This window comes from Prionailurus bengalensis, chromosome A1 (assembly GCF_016509475.1).
Source record: "Prionailurus bengalensis isolate Pbe53 chromosome A1, Fcat_Pben_1.1_paternal_pri, whole genome shotgun sequence".
NCBI classification, from domain to species: Eukaryota; Metazoa; Chordata; class Mammalia; order Carnivora; family Felidae; genus Prionailurus; species Prionailurus bengalensis.
This window is the reverse complement of record NC_057343.1, coordinates 180009552-180027572: the sequence shown is the minus strand read 5'-3', so window position 1 is coordinate 180027572 and position 18021 is coordinate 180009552. Positions and strand designations below refer to the sequence as shown.

The window sequence follows — 18021 nt, the reverse complement described above, 5'->3', positions numbered from 1 at the left end:
CTCTGGAAAATGCAGCCAAGCTTCTATCAGCATAGGTTGGTTTTGCCTGTTCTTGAACTTTATATAAATGGTATTACACAGTATGTACTACTGCGAATCTGGCTTCTTTTGCTCAACACAGCGCCTTTGACATTCATCCAGGTTGTCACAAATATCAGAAGTTTGTGGTTTTTGTTTCCCTCATCCACTGAATGAATATACAACATACTGAATAATATGCCAATTTATTTATCCATTCTCTTGTTGGTGGACATTTGGGTTGCTTTCCAGTTTTCTGTAGTATGAATAAAGTTGCAAAGAACATTCTAGTTCGTGTCTTTTGGTGAACATAAGTACTCACTTCCCTCAGCATATATCTGGTACTAGAATTTCCAGGTCAGGCATCTTTCACCTTCCTGGATACCAAGAAACAGTTTTCCGAAGAACCAGCTTTGGCTTTGTCAGTTCTCTCTGCTGTAAGTTTGTTTCCTTTGTCATTCGGGCCTACTCTCACTTTTATTAATGTCTTTCCTTCTACTCTTGTTGGGTTTAATTTGCTGTTCTTTTACTAATATTTTGGGATGGACGCCTAGATCATTGATTTTTTTTGTCCTTTTTAATAGGTAAAACTAAAGCTATAAATTTACCTTCATTCTTTATATATTATTAGTTTTTATATGTGGTATTTCTATTATCATTCTTCTTTTTTTAATAAAATATTTCTTATTTCATGGATGGAGGATCTCTTCTGTTTCTACATACTTAGTAAACTTTGTAAAATAATGTTTCTTAGGCCCTTTTCACCCTCCCTGTTTTCTTCAAGTTCATTCATTTCTTCCTCCCTTCCTCCCCTCCTTTTTTTCATTCCTTCCTTTTTGTTTTCTTTCCTGTCTGTTGGTTCGGATCTCGGCCTTCCATATTAGAGAGTTTCCTTCAATGTCTGGTGATCTTCATAGTTGGGACTGCAGCACTAAAGAGCTAAGTGAAGCCTTGGGTACATGGATGATGCCTTTGTCAACTGGATGGCATCATTCTATAGTAACTGAGCAGTCCACAAATGTCTGTATAACGGGCCATTCACTTTCTCCAGGGAGAACTCTCTCAAACATAGGAGAGATCATCCTGGCGACTATGCTGCTGGAGTTTGTGAGTTGGAGTAAAGGTCTGACTACCAGCGTGCCGACTTCCCTTCCACCCCCTGCTTTCAGTCTGGCTCGTCATCCCTGACTTCTGTTGTGCCTGGTACCCTTGAGCCCAGCACTCCTTGTCCTAATCGTTCTGAAGGAAAAGCCCCTTCTTCTTGGGGAAATGAGAAAACGGCACTTGGCTACAGGGTGAAGTGGTGAGGACCTGGAGACCTGACTGCTGCTGTCACAGAATCTCAATCTATCCCTCTGTGTTCGGCTCCTCGAGTCACCCTAACTTTTCCGGGGTACCTGGTGCCTCCGATGCCTAAGATTCTCCTGGGTTTCTAGAAGCAGGTTGGCCTCTTGTTGTCACTCTCCCTCCACTGCTCTGGAAGGCGAGCTGCCATCCTCCACCCACTGGCCATGTTGTAGGTCAGATCAGATTCCAGTAACTCCTTCATCTTGTCCTTTCAAGGGTGCCTCCCGGAGAAGGAGGCAGAATGTCTTTATGTCGCCATCATGGACACCTACTCGTTGTTTAATCCCCACAACGCGCCTGGGAAGTAGGAATGATTTTCAACTCCTTGCATCATGGAAATGTTAATTGCTTTTCTTCAAAATAAGCTATATTCCACGTCTTTGCAGCCTTAGTTATGTCTCCCAGGACCACACTGCTAACTTTCCCAGCTGTTTCTTCTAGTAGTGGCCACCATGGCTCAGCTACTCCTCCTTCTAACTGCCATTTAGACAGCATCCCATTGACCTCTTTTGTTGATGAATGAGTTTAACTCCCTCACATCTGCCACCTCGTCCTCCCCCATCTTCCCAAGGATTTTGCATCACTTTTTAAAAATTCCCTATTGGCTGGTACCTTAGGACATCAGCACTTCCGTATCTTTCTTCAGCAGCCACGTAGCTATAATGGGACCTCCGTGTTCTAAGATGAGGCTGTGTCACTCCTCCTCTTCCTTTCAGCTCTTCTTTTCTTCTATCTTCCAGCTTCTGATGCTCATATTTCCCTTTTCCAATGCCTAGAGCTTCCTGGGCAAGATTTTACATCAGAGCCTCAGAGCTTCCTCCCTGCTGGCCCACACTCTGCCCCTTAGTAGATTCATAAGGAGGAGACATGCCTAAACATACAGCCTCTAATGGGGTTCCGACCTTCTTAGGGGCAAGGGCAGTTTGAGGTCTTTCTTCCCTCCCAGAGCAACCCCAGCGTAACCCCAGATACCCTACGTCCCAGGGTTGGTGACCCTGTGTGAAGGTCTCAGAGACTCTAGTGCCCTCCACGAATTCTGAGCAGGCTGATTTGGCTTCAGCCACCTTCATATGGTCCAGGTCCCAGGCTGCAGCCAGGGACCAGCCTGTGGCTCACCATGTACCGCCTTTCCCTCTAGATCCCTTTCCTGGGAGCTGGAATCAAAATCCATGAGAAAAGAGTGTCAGAGAATCTGCGGCCTTTCCATGACCGGATGGAAGAATGCTTCAAGAACCTGAAATTGAAGGTGGAGAAGGAGTATGGTGTCCGAGAAATGGTATGGGTGGTCCCTGTGGCTGGGAGGGGTGAGGAGAGGGATGTGGGGAGCCATGGGGATTGCGGCTGGCAGGGACTCAGCAAGGAGCCTGATCCAGGGGAGCCTTCCTGTAACCTTGGTCCCTCACAGTCACCCCCAGGTAAACGTCAGGTTCAAAGTCAGCCCTTAGCACTGAGGGACTATGCTAAGAATAGAAGTCACACTGCCTGCGGAGGCACCTAGGGTGTGCCCAGTTTGATGTCAGCACATGACACTACTCGTTTAATCCCCACAATGCGCCTGGGAAGTAGGAATGATTCTCAACTCCTTGCATCTCTCTTGGAGGTTCAGAAGTGTTGAGTAACTCGCCAAAGGCTACCTAGCAGGTGAGAATTTTCACCAGGCTCTGTTGGCCTCCAAAGCCAGTGCTTTGGGCCACTAATAAGCTCTGTGACATAAAGCTGCCAATGGCCTGGTCCTCATAGGGACATCTCGATCCTCCTCCCCCAGAAAGTAGAGTCCTAGAACATCAAGGCTGTGGGGTCCCTTAGAGGCCATGGGGTCAACCCTCGGATTTTATAGATGAGAAAACTGAGGCCCGGAGGGGGAAGTGAGCTGCTCAAAGAGCATAGAGGTAAGGCAAACACACAGCTTGCATGCCCTCAGGATGCATCACCCTTCCTACCCTCCCAGCACACGGATGTGTGATTACCTGCCAGGAAACTCACCTTAGCCTAAACGTTGAAAGCTTTTATTATTACGTAGTCATGATGGGGTGACTCATTGGCCACATGACGGAAATCAGTCTCTAGCCCCTTCCCCTCCCTAGGGTTGAACTTCCATCACCTGGTTCAAAGCCACCCCCCACCACCCCACCCTATAACCACATGGTTGGTCTCTCTGGCCTGGCCTTCAGCCTGAGTCTGCTCATCAAGGGGCCACCACAAGGAACGATGATACTCCTGTCACTGGGACAAATTGCAAGGGTTAAGAGGTCACCTCCCAGGAACCAGGAATGAAGGCCAGCCAAATTCTTTTCCAAAACAACCACCACCTAGCTTCAGCCAGCCAGGAGTTTTTGTCCTGATGCCCTGCTCTGCCTTGCAGCCCTGCCCTGCTCAGGTGCAGGAGGCAGCGGGAAGGCGGAAGCCACATTACCTGGCCCATCCAGCCCGAGGGCCTGACTGCTGACCACCCCGTTCTCCCCACCCGCAGCCCGACTTTGAGGACAGGCGAGTGGGCCGCCCACGGTCCATGCTGCGCTCCTACAGGCAGATGTCCATCATCTCCATGGCGTCCATGAACTCTGACTGCAGCACCCCCAGCAAGACCACGTCTGAGAGGTCAGTCTCTGCCCCAGGAGCCCCCTGCACTCCTGCCCCCTCAGCCCCCAACAACACCTGCTACTTCTCCCTCTGTCCCAGAGGCCACCTTTCTATCTCCTCCCAAGCCTTCTTTTTAAAGAAGTCACTAAAACCCTCACAACCACCCTGTGCTGCTGCTGTCGTTGGTGCCGTTGATAGGGGGTCATTCAAGGCCTGAGAGGCAAGACCGCTCTTCCTGGGTCCCCAGCAGGATTCACCTGCGGCTGGCATTCTCCCAGCTCAGCAATCTGTGCCGCCAGAGCCCCTCACAGGTCCTGCTTCAGTGGGGCATCTCCTCACCTCTGCCAGGGCTGTGTCCCTGCAAGTCCCTACCGCAGAGCTGATCTCCCTGCACCCATCCATCCCTCTGCAGCTGGGGGGAGGTGCTCCCTCACCTCAAGAAAAGCCTCTCCCCTTCCGCCGTCCTAGAGCCTCGTCCCCACCCAGCCCAAACTCCACTACTCTAAGGACATGAGAACGTGAGCTGAGTACTCCGCATGCAATAAGGGCTCAGGGAGGCTGAGTGATTTGCCCAAAGGCATTCAGTAAAGGGTAGCAGTGCTGGATTTGAATCAGACCCACACCTTAACTGGGTGTCTCTCCTCACCACCAGTCTCCCTGGCTTGCGGCTCAGCTCCTTCGGTTTCGTTTTACTCTGCATTCTGAGTGTTTGCAAATTAAGCAAGCAGCTCCCGGAACTCTGTCGGGTTAGCTGAGCTACTCCTTGCCCCCGCAGTGACAACCCAGCCAGCCTGGGTCCCTGCAAGGCAGTTCTGCTGAACCTCTCTCTCACTGCAATTTCTACCGCTGTCCCTCCCGTTCTCCAGCTTTGACCTGGAGGTGGCACCTCCGAAGACTCCAAGAGCAGAGCCGGCGGAGCCGATCTCTGTGGGGAGCACTCTGCCGGAAGTCAAGCTGCGGAGGTCCAAGAAGAGGGCCAAGAGGAGCAGCGTGGTGTTTGCGGATGAGAAGGCAGCAGCCGAGTCGGACCTGAAGCGGGTGAGCGGCACCCGCAGGTCGCCTCTAGCCCCGTTAGCCCATCTCTGCTGCACAGCAGCCGTACTCTCTGGGGGCCCCAGATGAGGTCCCATTCAGGCCTCACGTCTGCAGTGAGGTGGGTGATGCAGAGGCCATATCTGAGGAGCAGGGAGGTCAAGTCCTGTGGGTACCCACACAGCCTGACGTGACAGAGCCGGGATTTGAACCCAGGCCAGTAGACTCCAGCCTGTGCATGTCTTTCCCACCACTGTGCAGGGCTTTGTGAGACAGGACAGAAGCTGTTCTCCCAGTGCTGGGCAAGGGGTTTCTTCATGTCCACCCCCTGTCGCCAACCCCAGGGCCATTCCAACCACTGAGGTCTCAGACCCTCCTAGGCTCCTCCAGTGAGCCAGAAGCCCACCTGGGGACACAGAGAGGGACTCACTGCCCTGACTCTGAGTTTTTGTCTTATAACGATTTGATAATGAAACTTGGTGTCATTGGGTCCAAATCTTAGTTTCGCCCCCTAAAAAAGAGGTTTGTTGAAGGCATTGTTGGATCCTAGGAAAGGGAGAGGGGTTAACTGTACTGGCAAGGGAGGGGTGGCAGCTGAAAGGGCAAAGGGCCGACTGAGATGCCTCCCAGGAAAGAGAAGACCCTCCGCAAACTTCCCAGTAGACCCCAGAGGCTACTCTTGCCAGAGGAGAAGACTAGAAATAAGTATTCTGCGTTTTACAATTCTAGAGGGTATCATTCACATGATAGTCTAAATGAATGCCTCAATGCCTCCCTAACCCCTGGAGTTGTATAGTGTGCAACCTGTGCAACCATACTTGGCAGGCTGGCATAGAGTGATAGATAGAATAAATCAACTTACAGCTGGGTCCACAGAAGCCTTGCCAAGCCCTTGTTACTGACTTTTCAAGGCACAGAGCTGCCTAATGCTAACCCTCTGTGGTGTGTGTGTGTGTGTGTGTGTGTGTGTGTACTTATTCAGCTTTCCAGGAAGCACGAGTTCATGAGTGACACCAACCTCTCGGAGCATGCAGCCATTCCCCCCAGGTCATCCATCCTCTCTCAGATGAGTTTCGCCAGTCAGTCCATGCCCACCATCCCAGGTATGCACCCTGCCACCACCAGCGCCTGAAGGTACAGAGATGGTGGGGCCACCAGCCTGGGGGTGGAGGATGGGCGGAGACTGGATCTACACGGCAAAGGGGCCAGGCATCCTGTGGGCAAGAGGCTCTGCTCAGAGGCCCCCTGTCCTCTGAGCTCGCACCACACCCACCCGCTCTGTAGGGGAAGCGGCCCTGCAAGCTGCACCTGGGGCTGGGGTGGAGGCCTGTTGCCACTCTGGTCCTCGGGACTCACCGGGACTCCATTCTCACACTGGGTGGCCCTGCACTCTCAGTTAGCTAGGCCTCCCCACAGGCCAGAAGCCCCGTGTTTCCTTTTTTGACCTGGGGCCCTATTTCAGGAACTTGCAGAAACTTCCAGCACATCTTATAGAGGTCGAGTGTCTAATGCATAATTGCCACCTACATCCCCCAGCATGCACTCGTCGTCCAGGGAGGAGGTTAGCAGCACACGGATGACCGTTCCTAGTTGGCAGAAGGAGAAGCCACAGCCATGATGGGGTGGGCACACCTGGGGTCGCTGCATCTGACATGCAGCTGTCTCAAGGGTCAGCCACTCTGGGCCAGGCTCCCTGTGCCAAGGGCCAGGGCAGAGAGGAGCAAGACACAAGCACTGCCCTGTGGAACTCAGCAGGCAGATCTCAGCAAAGATGCCTGCTAGTTCTCGAGTGCTGCCCAGCACTAGGCCCTCCCTGTGCTAAATTCTTCATCTTTTATTTACGCCTCAACACATACCTATGATGGAGATAATGTCATCAGCCCCATTGTGTGGATGAGGAAACTGAGGCACGGAGAATGTCAGCAGCTAGGAAGTGGTGGAGGCTGAGTGTAGACCAGGCCCTCTGTCCCTGGAACCATGCCCTTAACCCCCGCCCAGCCACACAAGGCAGGACGGCCCCCTAACTCTGTTTGGCCGGACACAGAGCCATTCCACCGTCGCCTTCTCACAGCACCTCAATACCCTGGAGGCTGGTGCCCTTGTCCCCATTTTGCTGACATCAAAACCGAGGGGCAAGAGATAGCTGATTTGTCAGGTCTGTGCATCTCCAAGCTGGGAGCTGGAACCACCAGTTCTGTCTACCAGCCCCTGCCTTGGAGAAAAAGGAAAAAAGCTCATATTGTCTCCCCACCTTGGGGCCAAAGGCCACGTCCCCTGAGGAAATCAGGACCCCAGTGGCCAAGGGGCCTTCACCTCCCCGCACTGTGTTTCCAGCACAGAAGCCCTGGCAAGGATCAGGCCAGGTGGCAGGCCCCTGTCTGTGGGGTTGGCAAGCCTCGCCAAGAGGACAGCTTCAACAGGCCTCCTCAGGGCAGCAAGCAGGCCTCCCGCCTCCTGCCTGGCACCGTGATGTGTCCTCCCAGGACTCTGTCCCACAGCCTGTGTCCTCTCCGCCTCGCCAACATCACCCTCTTGGGCACCGCCTCTCCTCCCCCCCCCCCACTCACCCCCACTCTCCACTCTCCTTCCAGCCCTCACGCTCTCTGTGGCGGGCATACCTGGGATGGATGATGCCAACGCGTCCCCCCGCCTCAGCCAGACCTTCTTCCCTCTCTCAGAGGGTGACAAGAAGACGCTCAAACGGAAGAAAGTAAATCAGTTCTTCAAGGCGATGGTGAGGACCCAGATGGCTGGAAAGACAAGGGTATATGGGGAGAGATAAAGGAAGAAAGCAACACAGAAAGAGGAGAAAATGGGGGGTGGGAATGGAGGCACGTATATGTGTGCACACACGTGTGATCCCTCCCAGGGAGGCATGGTCAGGGCCCACAGGGCTTGGGACAGAAATGCCAGAATGCATTTCTGCCAGAAATGCCCCCGCTGCAGTTCTCTTGGGCCCTGGTCTCAGAGCAGGACTGATCCCAGCTGGGCTGCAGGAACGTCCCAAGGGGATAAGCAGGGCCCCTGGGACCTCCTTTCCCCAAACCGCCCTCTGGTAATACGCCTGTCAGAGCCACAACAGCTGGCTATCTTTGGAACCTAAAAGTGCTTTTTAATTTTTTTTTCCTTTGAAGAGCTTTCCTATTCAACTTATATTACAAACTCCTACTAATTAAAAGTTAGTTTCCAAGGCCTGACTTTTCAAGTCCCATCTCCTGTTGTTACTTGTCAGTCTTCACTCGAGATAAAAAAAGTACCGTTGACACTTCTGATCCTCAAGATGATATAAACCCGATCTCTGCTACTATAATAATCCCGAGTTTACTGTGAGCATGCAGTGAGTCAGGTACCACGCTAAGCACTTTGCAGACGTGGTCCAATCTGACCTTCCACCATCCCTGTGAGGATTTTACATGGCTCACAGAGTTAGGTGAGCGACTGGCCCAAGTAAGTGCATGAAGCAGCCAAGTCTGTGCTCTAACCACTGTGGGGTTCTGCCTGTCTGGCCACATTCAAGGTCACGGCCCCTCATACTCCATGGGCTTTGGGCAGGGATCCTTGTGAGCCCCACTTTGGTGCTCATGAGAATCCCATCCTGGGATGGTGTTTGTTTTCTTCTCCCACAAAGCTGGCCAGCAAACCTCCTGAAGAAGGCAAACAGATCCCTGACTTCCTGTCCTCCGACCTGTGAGATGCTGCTGACCAGGGCCACACATGGGGAGCCAGGGAGAGAAGTTTCCAGAGGAAGAGAGACACGGTGGGACGCTGATGCCTCACACAGCGGGGAGACCGCCTACCAGTCGCCCTCACTCAGGAAGCAAGGGCTGATCTGGCCCCCTGCGACCCAGGCGGTGGGTGAGGATGCTGCGGCCTGGATTGTGGGCTGTGGTCACAAGGAGCGAGCAAGGACACTTTCTCCCACTGTGCTCTCCCCAATATCCTCGGCGCATCTTTTCATAACCCAGTTTCTTAGGTATAAGGAGCTGTGTTTTTATTTCATTTTCAAAGTCCTAGCACTTAACAGAAAAGCCTTTTAAATATTCTTTTATTTTATTTTTGGATGATAGTTTTGTACTTTACATTTTTTAATACAACCAACCAGTGTTTTTCCTAGCTGATCATCTCTGAAGCGTTGCTGTTTCTCACTGACAATAAAAATGGTTTCATGACGCCAGTTCGCCATGTTGCGTAATTCGTCAGCTGCATCTCTGAGGCCTGGAGAGGGTGAGGATGGCAGGCCACCCAGGGCCTGCGGTGACGTTAAGGGGCCTGGCTCCAGACTGTCTTAGTGCCGGATTTGCCCGCCTCATTCATGCCACCCCAAGAAATCTTCTCCATGAATGTTGGGTGTAGGGATGCCAGAAAAGTCTGCCACAATCTTCCTCAGGTCATTTTCATATTACCTTTCTCCTCTTCTGGAAAGGAATGGAAAAACCACGCAACCAAATGGTCAAGAGTTAGGAAAAGAGTGGACTAACAGTCTGGCCTTTGGATTTTGTCATCAGGTCGGAAGGGGTAGCTTTTCTTGGAGGAATCCTGGGCTCCTCAGATGAGGCCCAAAGAAGGTGACGAGCTCCTCTGGGCAGAACATGGGAGCAGTGGCCCACCTCCATAGCCCGAGGGAGCTGTGCATGAAGAGGTCTTGGTGGGCAGAGGCTGAGGACCCCATTTGGGAAAGATGTCAGTACTGGGTGGATATTAAGTGCAGGGCAACATGGGGCTCAGAGCTAGAGCCATCTAGAGACGTGGGGTGGGCACTCACTTCTTAGAGAAAGAGTCCCCAGATGAGAGAGAATGATGATAAGAGCTCCAATTGATTGAGCTCCACTGTCCCCAGCACAGTGTTATAGACATGATGAGAATTAACTTCCTATATCAAGATTTAGGAGGTGGAGATGATTTTTATCCAGATGAAGAAACAGAGGCATGAAGTGACCTAACATCATCCACTTGGTAAGTGGAAAGGCTGGGATTCAAACCCAGGCAGCCAGGTGGGAAGCTTGGCATTTAACCATGACCCTGTGATATCTGCTGGACACCTTTGTGCCTGAGTCCCTGTAGCCTTTGTCCACCCCAGTCTCTTCCTGGGGGCCCCCGGTTCCCTTTGCCAACAGGTCCCAGACCTGTTGCTGGTCCAGCTTCCAATATCCTCAACAGTCCAAAAAGTCCCATTATGGTGGTGGTTGGCATTTTGTCTGCATTGTGCGCTCCCTAAGGTAAGGAGGCAGCTCCTGGAGGTTTGGAATCTGGCTGAATTCACTTTCCAAAAGAGCAAGAAGTGAGGGTCCTCGAGAAGTGGAGGAGCTGGACACCACTCCTGGGCATCTCATGGCTTCACGTGTGGACACTGGAGCTTGTGTGTCTCTTCTTGTATCTGTTAATCCTGTTCCGCCCTTTTCCACTCCAGGTTATAGGCTTGAGCTTTCCAGGTGTGCTTTTTCTCAGTCCAAACTGTGAGATCCCAACGTTTAACTTTCAAATGTCTGCTCTTCCAACTACTAGTGGAAAAAATCTCGACACAGACAAGAAAATGGCTCCTTCCCCCTTTTCCCACGACTGTAGAAAACCAGATACGATCCTCTGCCTTGAAATTGCAGATGTCGTTTCTCACCAAGGCATCTTGCAGAGACTGTGGCTGTGTCCCGAGCAAGTCAGCTTTAACCTGTAAAAATCCCATCACTCTGTTCTCCTGGCTCAACAGTGTGTGGCCCTGGTGGTAATATTTCTGAATTCCGTTTTCTGAAAACTGTCAGTATCTGTGAGTTTTTATGAAGTCTGAAAGGGTCTTGAGCACTCCTCCTTGTCCCATAGAAATGGGGCAAACAGTGAAATTCGTGGATTCTTATTTAAACAGAGTTTGAGTGTCAAATCTCATCTCAGTTAGGACACTCATCGGGTTGATGGCCCACTTGGTGCTTTTTCAGGACAACTCCAGATGTTGTGGTCACGTGGCAATAACAGCAATGCCGGCAGTAAAAACAATAACAATAATGATATAGCTTCCATTTACCAGACACTCACCCCGTGCATCCTTTTCTTAAACCCTCACACCAATCCCATGAGGTTGGCAATGGGATCCCAACCAGGAAACCCAGGCTTGGGAGCCAGCCGTGTGCCTTTGTCACCCAGCCAGTGAGGGGCACAGCCAACTGTGTCCACTTGTAGCCTCGTGACCTTAACCCATATGTTCACTTTCTGGCTTTAACCTCAGCTCAGTGTCAGACTGTGTACGTTCCATACCCATTGTGAAAGTCTCCCCCACAATGCCTATGATGGCTCCCAGGATAAGTGAGGGTGGGGGCTATGCGTCCAGCACAACTGTCCTTGTGCCCCTGGATGTTCCCTTACTATAAGCAAGGTCTGTCGGAAACTAGCTAGGGCTGCCGAGGAAGGACATAAGGATGCCTCAGAGCTCCCAGGGAGGGAGGGTGGGGCGGGTGGGATGGGAGGAAGGATCCACTTGATGCATCTTTTCCTTTCCTGATGGAGAGTTTTCAGGGACCGTTGGGATCATTTCATCCAACCCTTTCATCCTACAATTCAATGACTTCTCCAAGGCCACATAGCTGTGATCAGCAGGACTCCATCTAGAATCAGCCCTGCCTAACTCAGTGGTTTCCTTGTAGGTAATCTCCTCTTGGTGGCACTCCCTCATCCTCTGTTTAGGCACCCAAAGACCCCTTGCTTTCTGCTGTCCCTTCCTCTGCCTTTGAGACAGAGCTGATATCTACCATTCACACTTTAATGTGATCCAGGGCACCAAGTTTATTTACTCTTCTTAGGGGAGGGGCATTTTTAAGCCTTCTCTCTAAGCAGGGAGTGGAAGCTTTCTTTCTTTCTTCCAGACTTTTAGGCTTATATCAGCAAAGAGTAGAGAAACTGATGGAAACAAATTGCCTTCCCAGCATCTAAAATCAGGCTGGGCGCTGCCTTCCAGACCTGCTAACCTGTAACACATCTGTTTGTTGTTCCTTCTGAACACTGGGTGCCTCTGCCTTCCAGTCATAGCTCCAGTTCCCAAGGAAACAGATCCTTAGGCAATGACTGATGACCCGTATTTGGGGGCTATGCAATCCTAGGTTGGTGATAAAGGGGGAAGGGGAATGGAAGAAGTAGAAGGTGGTGGGGAGTTACCATGCCGGCCTGAGGAATGAAGCCATGTCACAGACTCAATGTCAGTCCGCCTCTGGAGGCTGGACACTCAGCAGTAGCAACAACTATATCATCCTTGATGAGAAGGACACCATGTTGTTGGACCCATGCACGGCCTCCATGCCTGCTTGTTCTGTGCTCCATTGGGCAAGCAAGTGATAGCTGAGGAGCAAGGCTGACTGATAGTACTGGTCATCCAATTCACTTGATCGTTGTCTGCCTTATCAGTGGTCCTTCTGGTGGGCATTAAAGTGTGGAAAGGAAGCTTTGAATCTACTCCTGCTGGATTATGCCTGTACCTACTCCGTAGATCCCAGTAGTCAATCTTCTAGTACGATTCTTTTCAGTCCTCTGACCACCCAGCCAAACCATGTTCTACTGCCCGGGAGTACGAATGTCTATTTCAGCTCATGCCTCCCTCTATTAGGTAAACCAATAGCACCATGGGTCCATTCCTGCCTAGCACCAACACAGCAGGCCCCCTGTCCATAAACAAGGCTTCAGTCCTGTCTCTCTCCTTAAGTTGGCCATATGGACGTCTCCCTGGGTCCACAGGTCTGGGTTGAAGGAAAGACATCAGTGAAGCAAAAGTAGGTACCATGGGATTCTAATAATATGACGGATTTTTGCCATGCTGACCCACATTATGACTCTGAGATACCTAGGACACCCGTGATGGACAGCTCCAGTTGCTCTGTCACTTAGTGTCCTCCAGTGAGGTGCTCAGCCTCTGCTAGGACCCAGTAGCACTCTGGAAGCTATTTCTTAAACAGAGGGTTGAGGAGAACACAGCTTGGCTTTAGATTCCTAGAGGTATGTGCTGTGATTATCATATGTCGCAGTCCCTTGTCAGGGACTCCACTTGGCATCCACATCTACCACCGATAATTCAGCAGCATCAGACCTGCTGGGTCGTATGGTTCTGGAGGCAGAACTGCTTGAACCACAGCCTGGACCTGCTGCGGACTATTTTTGCTCTAGGCACTGCTCAAATTGGCATACTCCAAAGTCACTTGATGAATAGTCTAAAGCAGTATTCCCAACTTTTTTATGTCTAAAAATACAAAACGACTCCTCAATTTCAATGCCTCTTTTTTAGTGTAAGGAAATGTGAAATACAACAGCTTGTCATGTATATTCAATGGCATGTCCCAGCATGTCCTGACCCCTGAAGACCTAAACATTGGTGACACTCACATGGGCGAGGGGTGGCAAGCCCCTTCTTCAGTAATAACATTGAATAAGCCAAGGAAGTTCTGGCATCTCCATTCCTTTCACTGTGGGCCACCATCAGTTCAATCTTGAAGGAACTATCTTCGAAAACTGTTAGAACCACTCCAGACATTTTCACCATTACACTGAAACCAGAGTAAGGAACTAGTGCCCTATGCTAATGAATTCTCTCCTACCCAACCTTATTTTATACAACCACCTAAGCCTTGACACCCTCAGATCGATCCCTGTGCATGTTCCCAGTACCTGTTAGATGCCTAATCCCTTGCTTATAAGCTGTGCCCTCCCAAAGAAGGACATATAGTTCCCCTCTCAGGCTATGCCAGGACCTGGCTCTGGTTACCGGGTAGAGGTGGTGAGAGGTGGCTGGGGAGGGGGCGTCAGTTTTCCAGAGGAATAAGCATCAAACCACAGAGCATGTGCTGCCCGTGAGCTCTCCAAGAGAGGGAAGGCTGTTTCTTTCTGACAAGAGAGAAGAGACTGCTTCTGCCCGTCAGGAGATTAGGGTTCAAGATCCTCAGGCTCATATACCCCATGTCCTAAACCAGACCCTAGGGTCTGCTCTTTCCCTATCATCGCCCTGACTCTACCACAGGAGACTTGCTGAAGCTTTGCATTAGTATCTGTGAGACTCTTTCACCCTTGTACTCCGACTCTGGCCTGATTTCAGCACAGTGTGCTTTGCAAATTCATGACATAGTGTCTCTGAAAACTTCCACAGGGGCTGCATAATGGCCCCCCAAAGATGACCACCCCCTAATCCCAGAACCTACAAATATGTTATATAGCAAAGGGGAGCCAAGGTTGCAGATGGAGTTAAAGTTGCTTATCAACTCACCTTAAAATAGGGAGGTTCTCCTGGATTACCTGGGTGGGCCCAATGTCATCATAAGGGTCTTTAAAAGCAGAAAAGGGAGGCAGCGGGAGAGAGACAGGGGATGAGGAGTGAGATGAAGTCATTGCCCATTGCTGGCTTTGAAGGTGGATGAAGGGGCCGTGAGCCGAGTGATGCTGGAAACCTCTAGAAGGGGGAAAAGGCAAGGAAATAGATGTTCCCTTCAAGACTCTGGAGGGAACACAGCTCTGTCAATACCCTGATTTTAGCCCAGACTTCTGGTCTACAGATCTAAAATAACAAATTTGTGTTGCTTTAAGACATTAAGTTGTGATAGTTTATTACAATAGGAAACTAATGCAGAGGCACTTAGACTTGGAGAACATGCCTGCAGCTGTCCTAGCCCACCACATTCTGTTTGGAAGATCTCCTGGGCCATGGTAAGAAGCCACCCTACTCTACGGTTTGGTTTTGTTTTCTAATTTTTGCTTTAAGTTTTTATTTATTTATTTTCAGACAAAGACAGCATGAGCAGGGGAGGGGCAGAGAAAAAGGGGGGAAGAGACAGAGAATCCCAAGTAGGCTCCGTGCTGCCAGCACAGAGCCTGATGTGGGGCTTGAACTCATGACCCTTGAGATTATGACCTGAGCTGAAATCAAGAGTTGAACGCTTAACCGACTGAGCCACCCAGGCGCCCCTACAGTTTTTGTAATTATCACGACTCTGGAACTAGTTCAGCACCTCAGTTGCCTCATCCCCCAATACCATGCTCCACCCACACCTCATTTTGTGGGTGGAAGCAAGAGGAATTATGACATCACTGCATGCTAGGAGCTATTACCCCCCCACCTACCGTGAGGTCCCTATTGCCTTTAGACACAAGGCCACTGTAGTTCCAAAACCCCATCTGGAAACTGTATTTCCTAAATCCACTCCTGGTTCCAATTATGATTGCCCGAGTCCCCTAGGATCTCACGATTTAGACTAGTCTGCAGAGCTTCCTCATGGCATCCCTGGGAGCCATTTAGAAATGCAGAATCCCGGGCTCCACCCAGGCCCACCGAACTGGCACTGCATTTTAACAAGAGCCCCTGGTGATTCACACGCACATAAAAATTTGAGAAGCGCTAACCAAGAAAACATAACCCAAGGATCAGAAGCTGACCGTTTATCCGGGAGGGCATGCCCAGGCAGCAAGAGGGAGGGAAAAGAGCAGTGAGGCAGGGAAGGACGGGAGCCATTCAAGATGCCACTTGGCTGTGCTGGCCACGGCTTCACGACAAGCCGCAGAAACGTTGCTCACAGGTGTATCTCCTCGTCTACTCTCACAGCCCTGGGCAGGCTACCTGGAGAAGGTTCCATCTCCTGTTTCTCTCTGGTCGGAGTGAAGATGAACCAATTCCCCGCACTTCCAGGCTCCATTCTCCAGTCCCTTTGGCAGCATTGGGAAGACAGATCTCGCACTGCCTCACGTGACGTTTTACTTAACTTGCGATCGGCGAGAAACCCAGGGACTGTGGCTGGTCAGCCTGGCTGTGTGGTGTCGGTGGGCGGTGGTCTGGCTTTCCTGTCCAAACGCCTCCTCACTGGCCCCAGGGGGTGGAGGACGCGGAGAAGAGCATGGAGTAGGTGTAGCTCACTCCCACTGGAACCCAGGGGATCACAGCAGCCAGACCACGCCTCACCGGGCCGGACCTCACGACTCTCGCCCTTTCATTGAGCCTTGTGTTCAAAACATTTGCTGGGGATTGGGAGCTGCTGGGCAGACTGCCCCACCACTGCTGTAGTCGCTTTGTTTTGCTTGCAGAGAGTGAAAGAGAAGTCTAATCGGAAGAACTGGTGTGCTGGCTTAGCACCCTTTGTCTCTGCCTTTCTCCTAGGAAATCCCCAAGGTCATTAATGAGGGAATGTCATTCCAGAAGAATCCATGGTTCCTGGAGAGAAGTAATCAGAGAACGTGACCTTGGAAAAGGCACTTGGCCTCCCTAAGCCTCCGTTTCCTCATCTGTGACAAACAATGATGCCAGATAGACAGTAAGCCAGCTGGAGGAACTAAGGCCGTGGGGCAACGGTGTTTGTCAGCTCTCTGTGAGTCAGCCCTGCAGGCTCACCAAATATTGCACTGTCGGCAAGAGGCTCTTTCAAAAGAGGCAAGAGAGACCTTTGGTGGTTACAGTAGAGCTTTGGTGCTGCTGGGAGAGGCACCACTCCCCTGCCCGCCCTGGTCTGGCACCCCCAATCCAAGGAGGTGCATCCTCAGTGTGGGGGATTCTCCTGAGGGTGCACTTGGCTGGTGGCAGAAACAGTAGCAGTGACGCACAGACCTCAGCTCTGGACCTGCACAGTGTCCCAGCCAGGGCGACTTCTAGGGACCTGCAAAGAGATCCGCAGTGTCTCAGGCACTAAGCAAACAGGAAGAACATGGTCTTCTCCGAGGTCCTGGCCTTCCACGGTGCACCCCACACTCCCACTTCTGCTCCACAGCTCCATGCCCCCCAGACACAACTACCCCAACACTGACCGACAGCAAGGGAGCACCTGCCATTCTCTGGTGCCAGAGCACATGCTAGAGACCCAACAGCAGCCACGGTGATCACTATCTTCATTCTTGAAGCCCAAGTGAGGGTTCAATGATTCGTGATTGATTCACTCCCAAGACTTGCCCATTAGAGAGGGGCTCTAGGTTGCCATCAGCCCCCCGGTTGGACTCTGCTTGAAGAGATGATGTTTACTAATGGAAGGAATTGAAACATTCTTGTGAACAGAATTTATTGACCAATGCAAGGTGGTATACTTCCAAGGCCACTGGGTCCAAAATCACTCACTTTCCCTTTCCCGAAGGGAAGATAATCCAGGAACAGTGCACAGAGAACTCCTCACGCTTGCACTCGTAAATTCTTCTGAGACCAGGGGCTAAAGAACAGTATACCTCCTCTCCAGAACCCCTTCATCAGGGGTATTCAGTACAAAGCACCATTAGTGTGATCCCCAAAGTACAAGTGTCTCTAGATGGGACACACACCATTGGAGCCACCATGGTGGGTCTGTACATGGAGAAGTTTAAATTCTGCTAAGAGTAACACCTCTGGGGGAGTGAGGCCCAGGAGTGGGGTAATGAGGGGTACTCGAAGGGGGAGGGACCAGCTCTGAAGCCAAATGTCCTCTTCCAAGGATTCTTGTCAGAAGTAGGCTCAGGAAGCAAGAGAGTAGGGCAGGTGAAGAACAGAGGCACAGGCATTACAGGAAACCATCCTGCTTGAGGGGATGGGGCTGGGAGTTTAGGGTGGGTTTCTCCTGTTGCCTGGGAGTCTGGACAGAGTACAGAAAAGGCAAGAATTTGAGTCGGTTGAGCGTCCAACTTTGGCTCAGGTCAGGATCTTGTGGTCCGTGAGTTCGAGCCCCACATCGGGCTCTGTGCTGACAGCTTGGAGCCTGGAGCTGCTACAGATTCTGCGTTTCCCTCTCTCTCTGCCCCTCCCCTGCTCACGCTCTGACTCTCTCTGTCTTTCAATAATAAATAAACATTAAAAAAAAATTTTTTTAAAAAAGAAAGAAAAGGCAATTGTTTTTAACAAACCTATGGAGCAGGTACCAGGCTAAAAGACTTCAATAGTGATCTATAAAATATTAATGTGTTCTATTTACTGAGAGTCTTACAATAAAGAATCCTTATAATAATAAGGTCTAATAACCAAACTCTTATAATAATAAGCACAATAAACCATATTGTTTTCCTTAGACTCAATTTCTTAGTGATTCCAATGAGAAAAATTCTTAAGAGGGTTGGGTCCAGTTATTTATCACTATTTATGAAATTGAGGGG

General features: G+C 50.8%; 1 protein-coding gene across 1 annotated transcript in view; it reads left to right on the top strand.

Annotated features, from left to right (window-relative positions):
• DOCK2 (dedicator of cytokinesis 2) overlaps positions 1-9151 on the top strand; it is a 414832-nt gene extending 405681 nt beyond the window's left edge. The window contains exons 47-52 of the mRNA XM_043596180.1: positions 2504-2641; positions 3836-3963; positions 4812-4983; positions 5960-6080; positions 7569-7711; positions 8606-9151. Coding sequence (XP_043452115.1) covers positions 2504-2641; positions 3836-3963; positions 4812-4983; positions 5960-6080; positions 7569-7711; positions 8606-8668 — 765 coding nt within the window. The 3' untranslated portion in view covers positions 8669-9151. The remainder of the gene's footprint in view (positions 1-2503; positions 2642-3835; positions 3964-4811; positions 4984-5959; positions 6081-7568; positions 7712-8605) is intronic.
• Positions 9152-18021: the final 8870 nt, after the last annotated feature.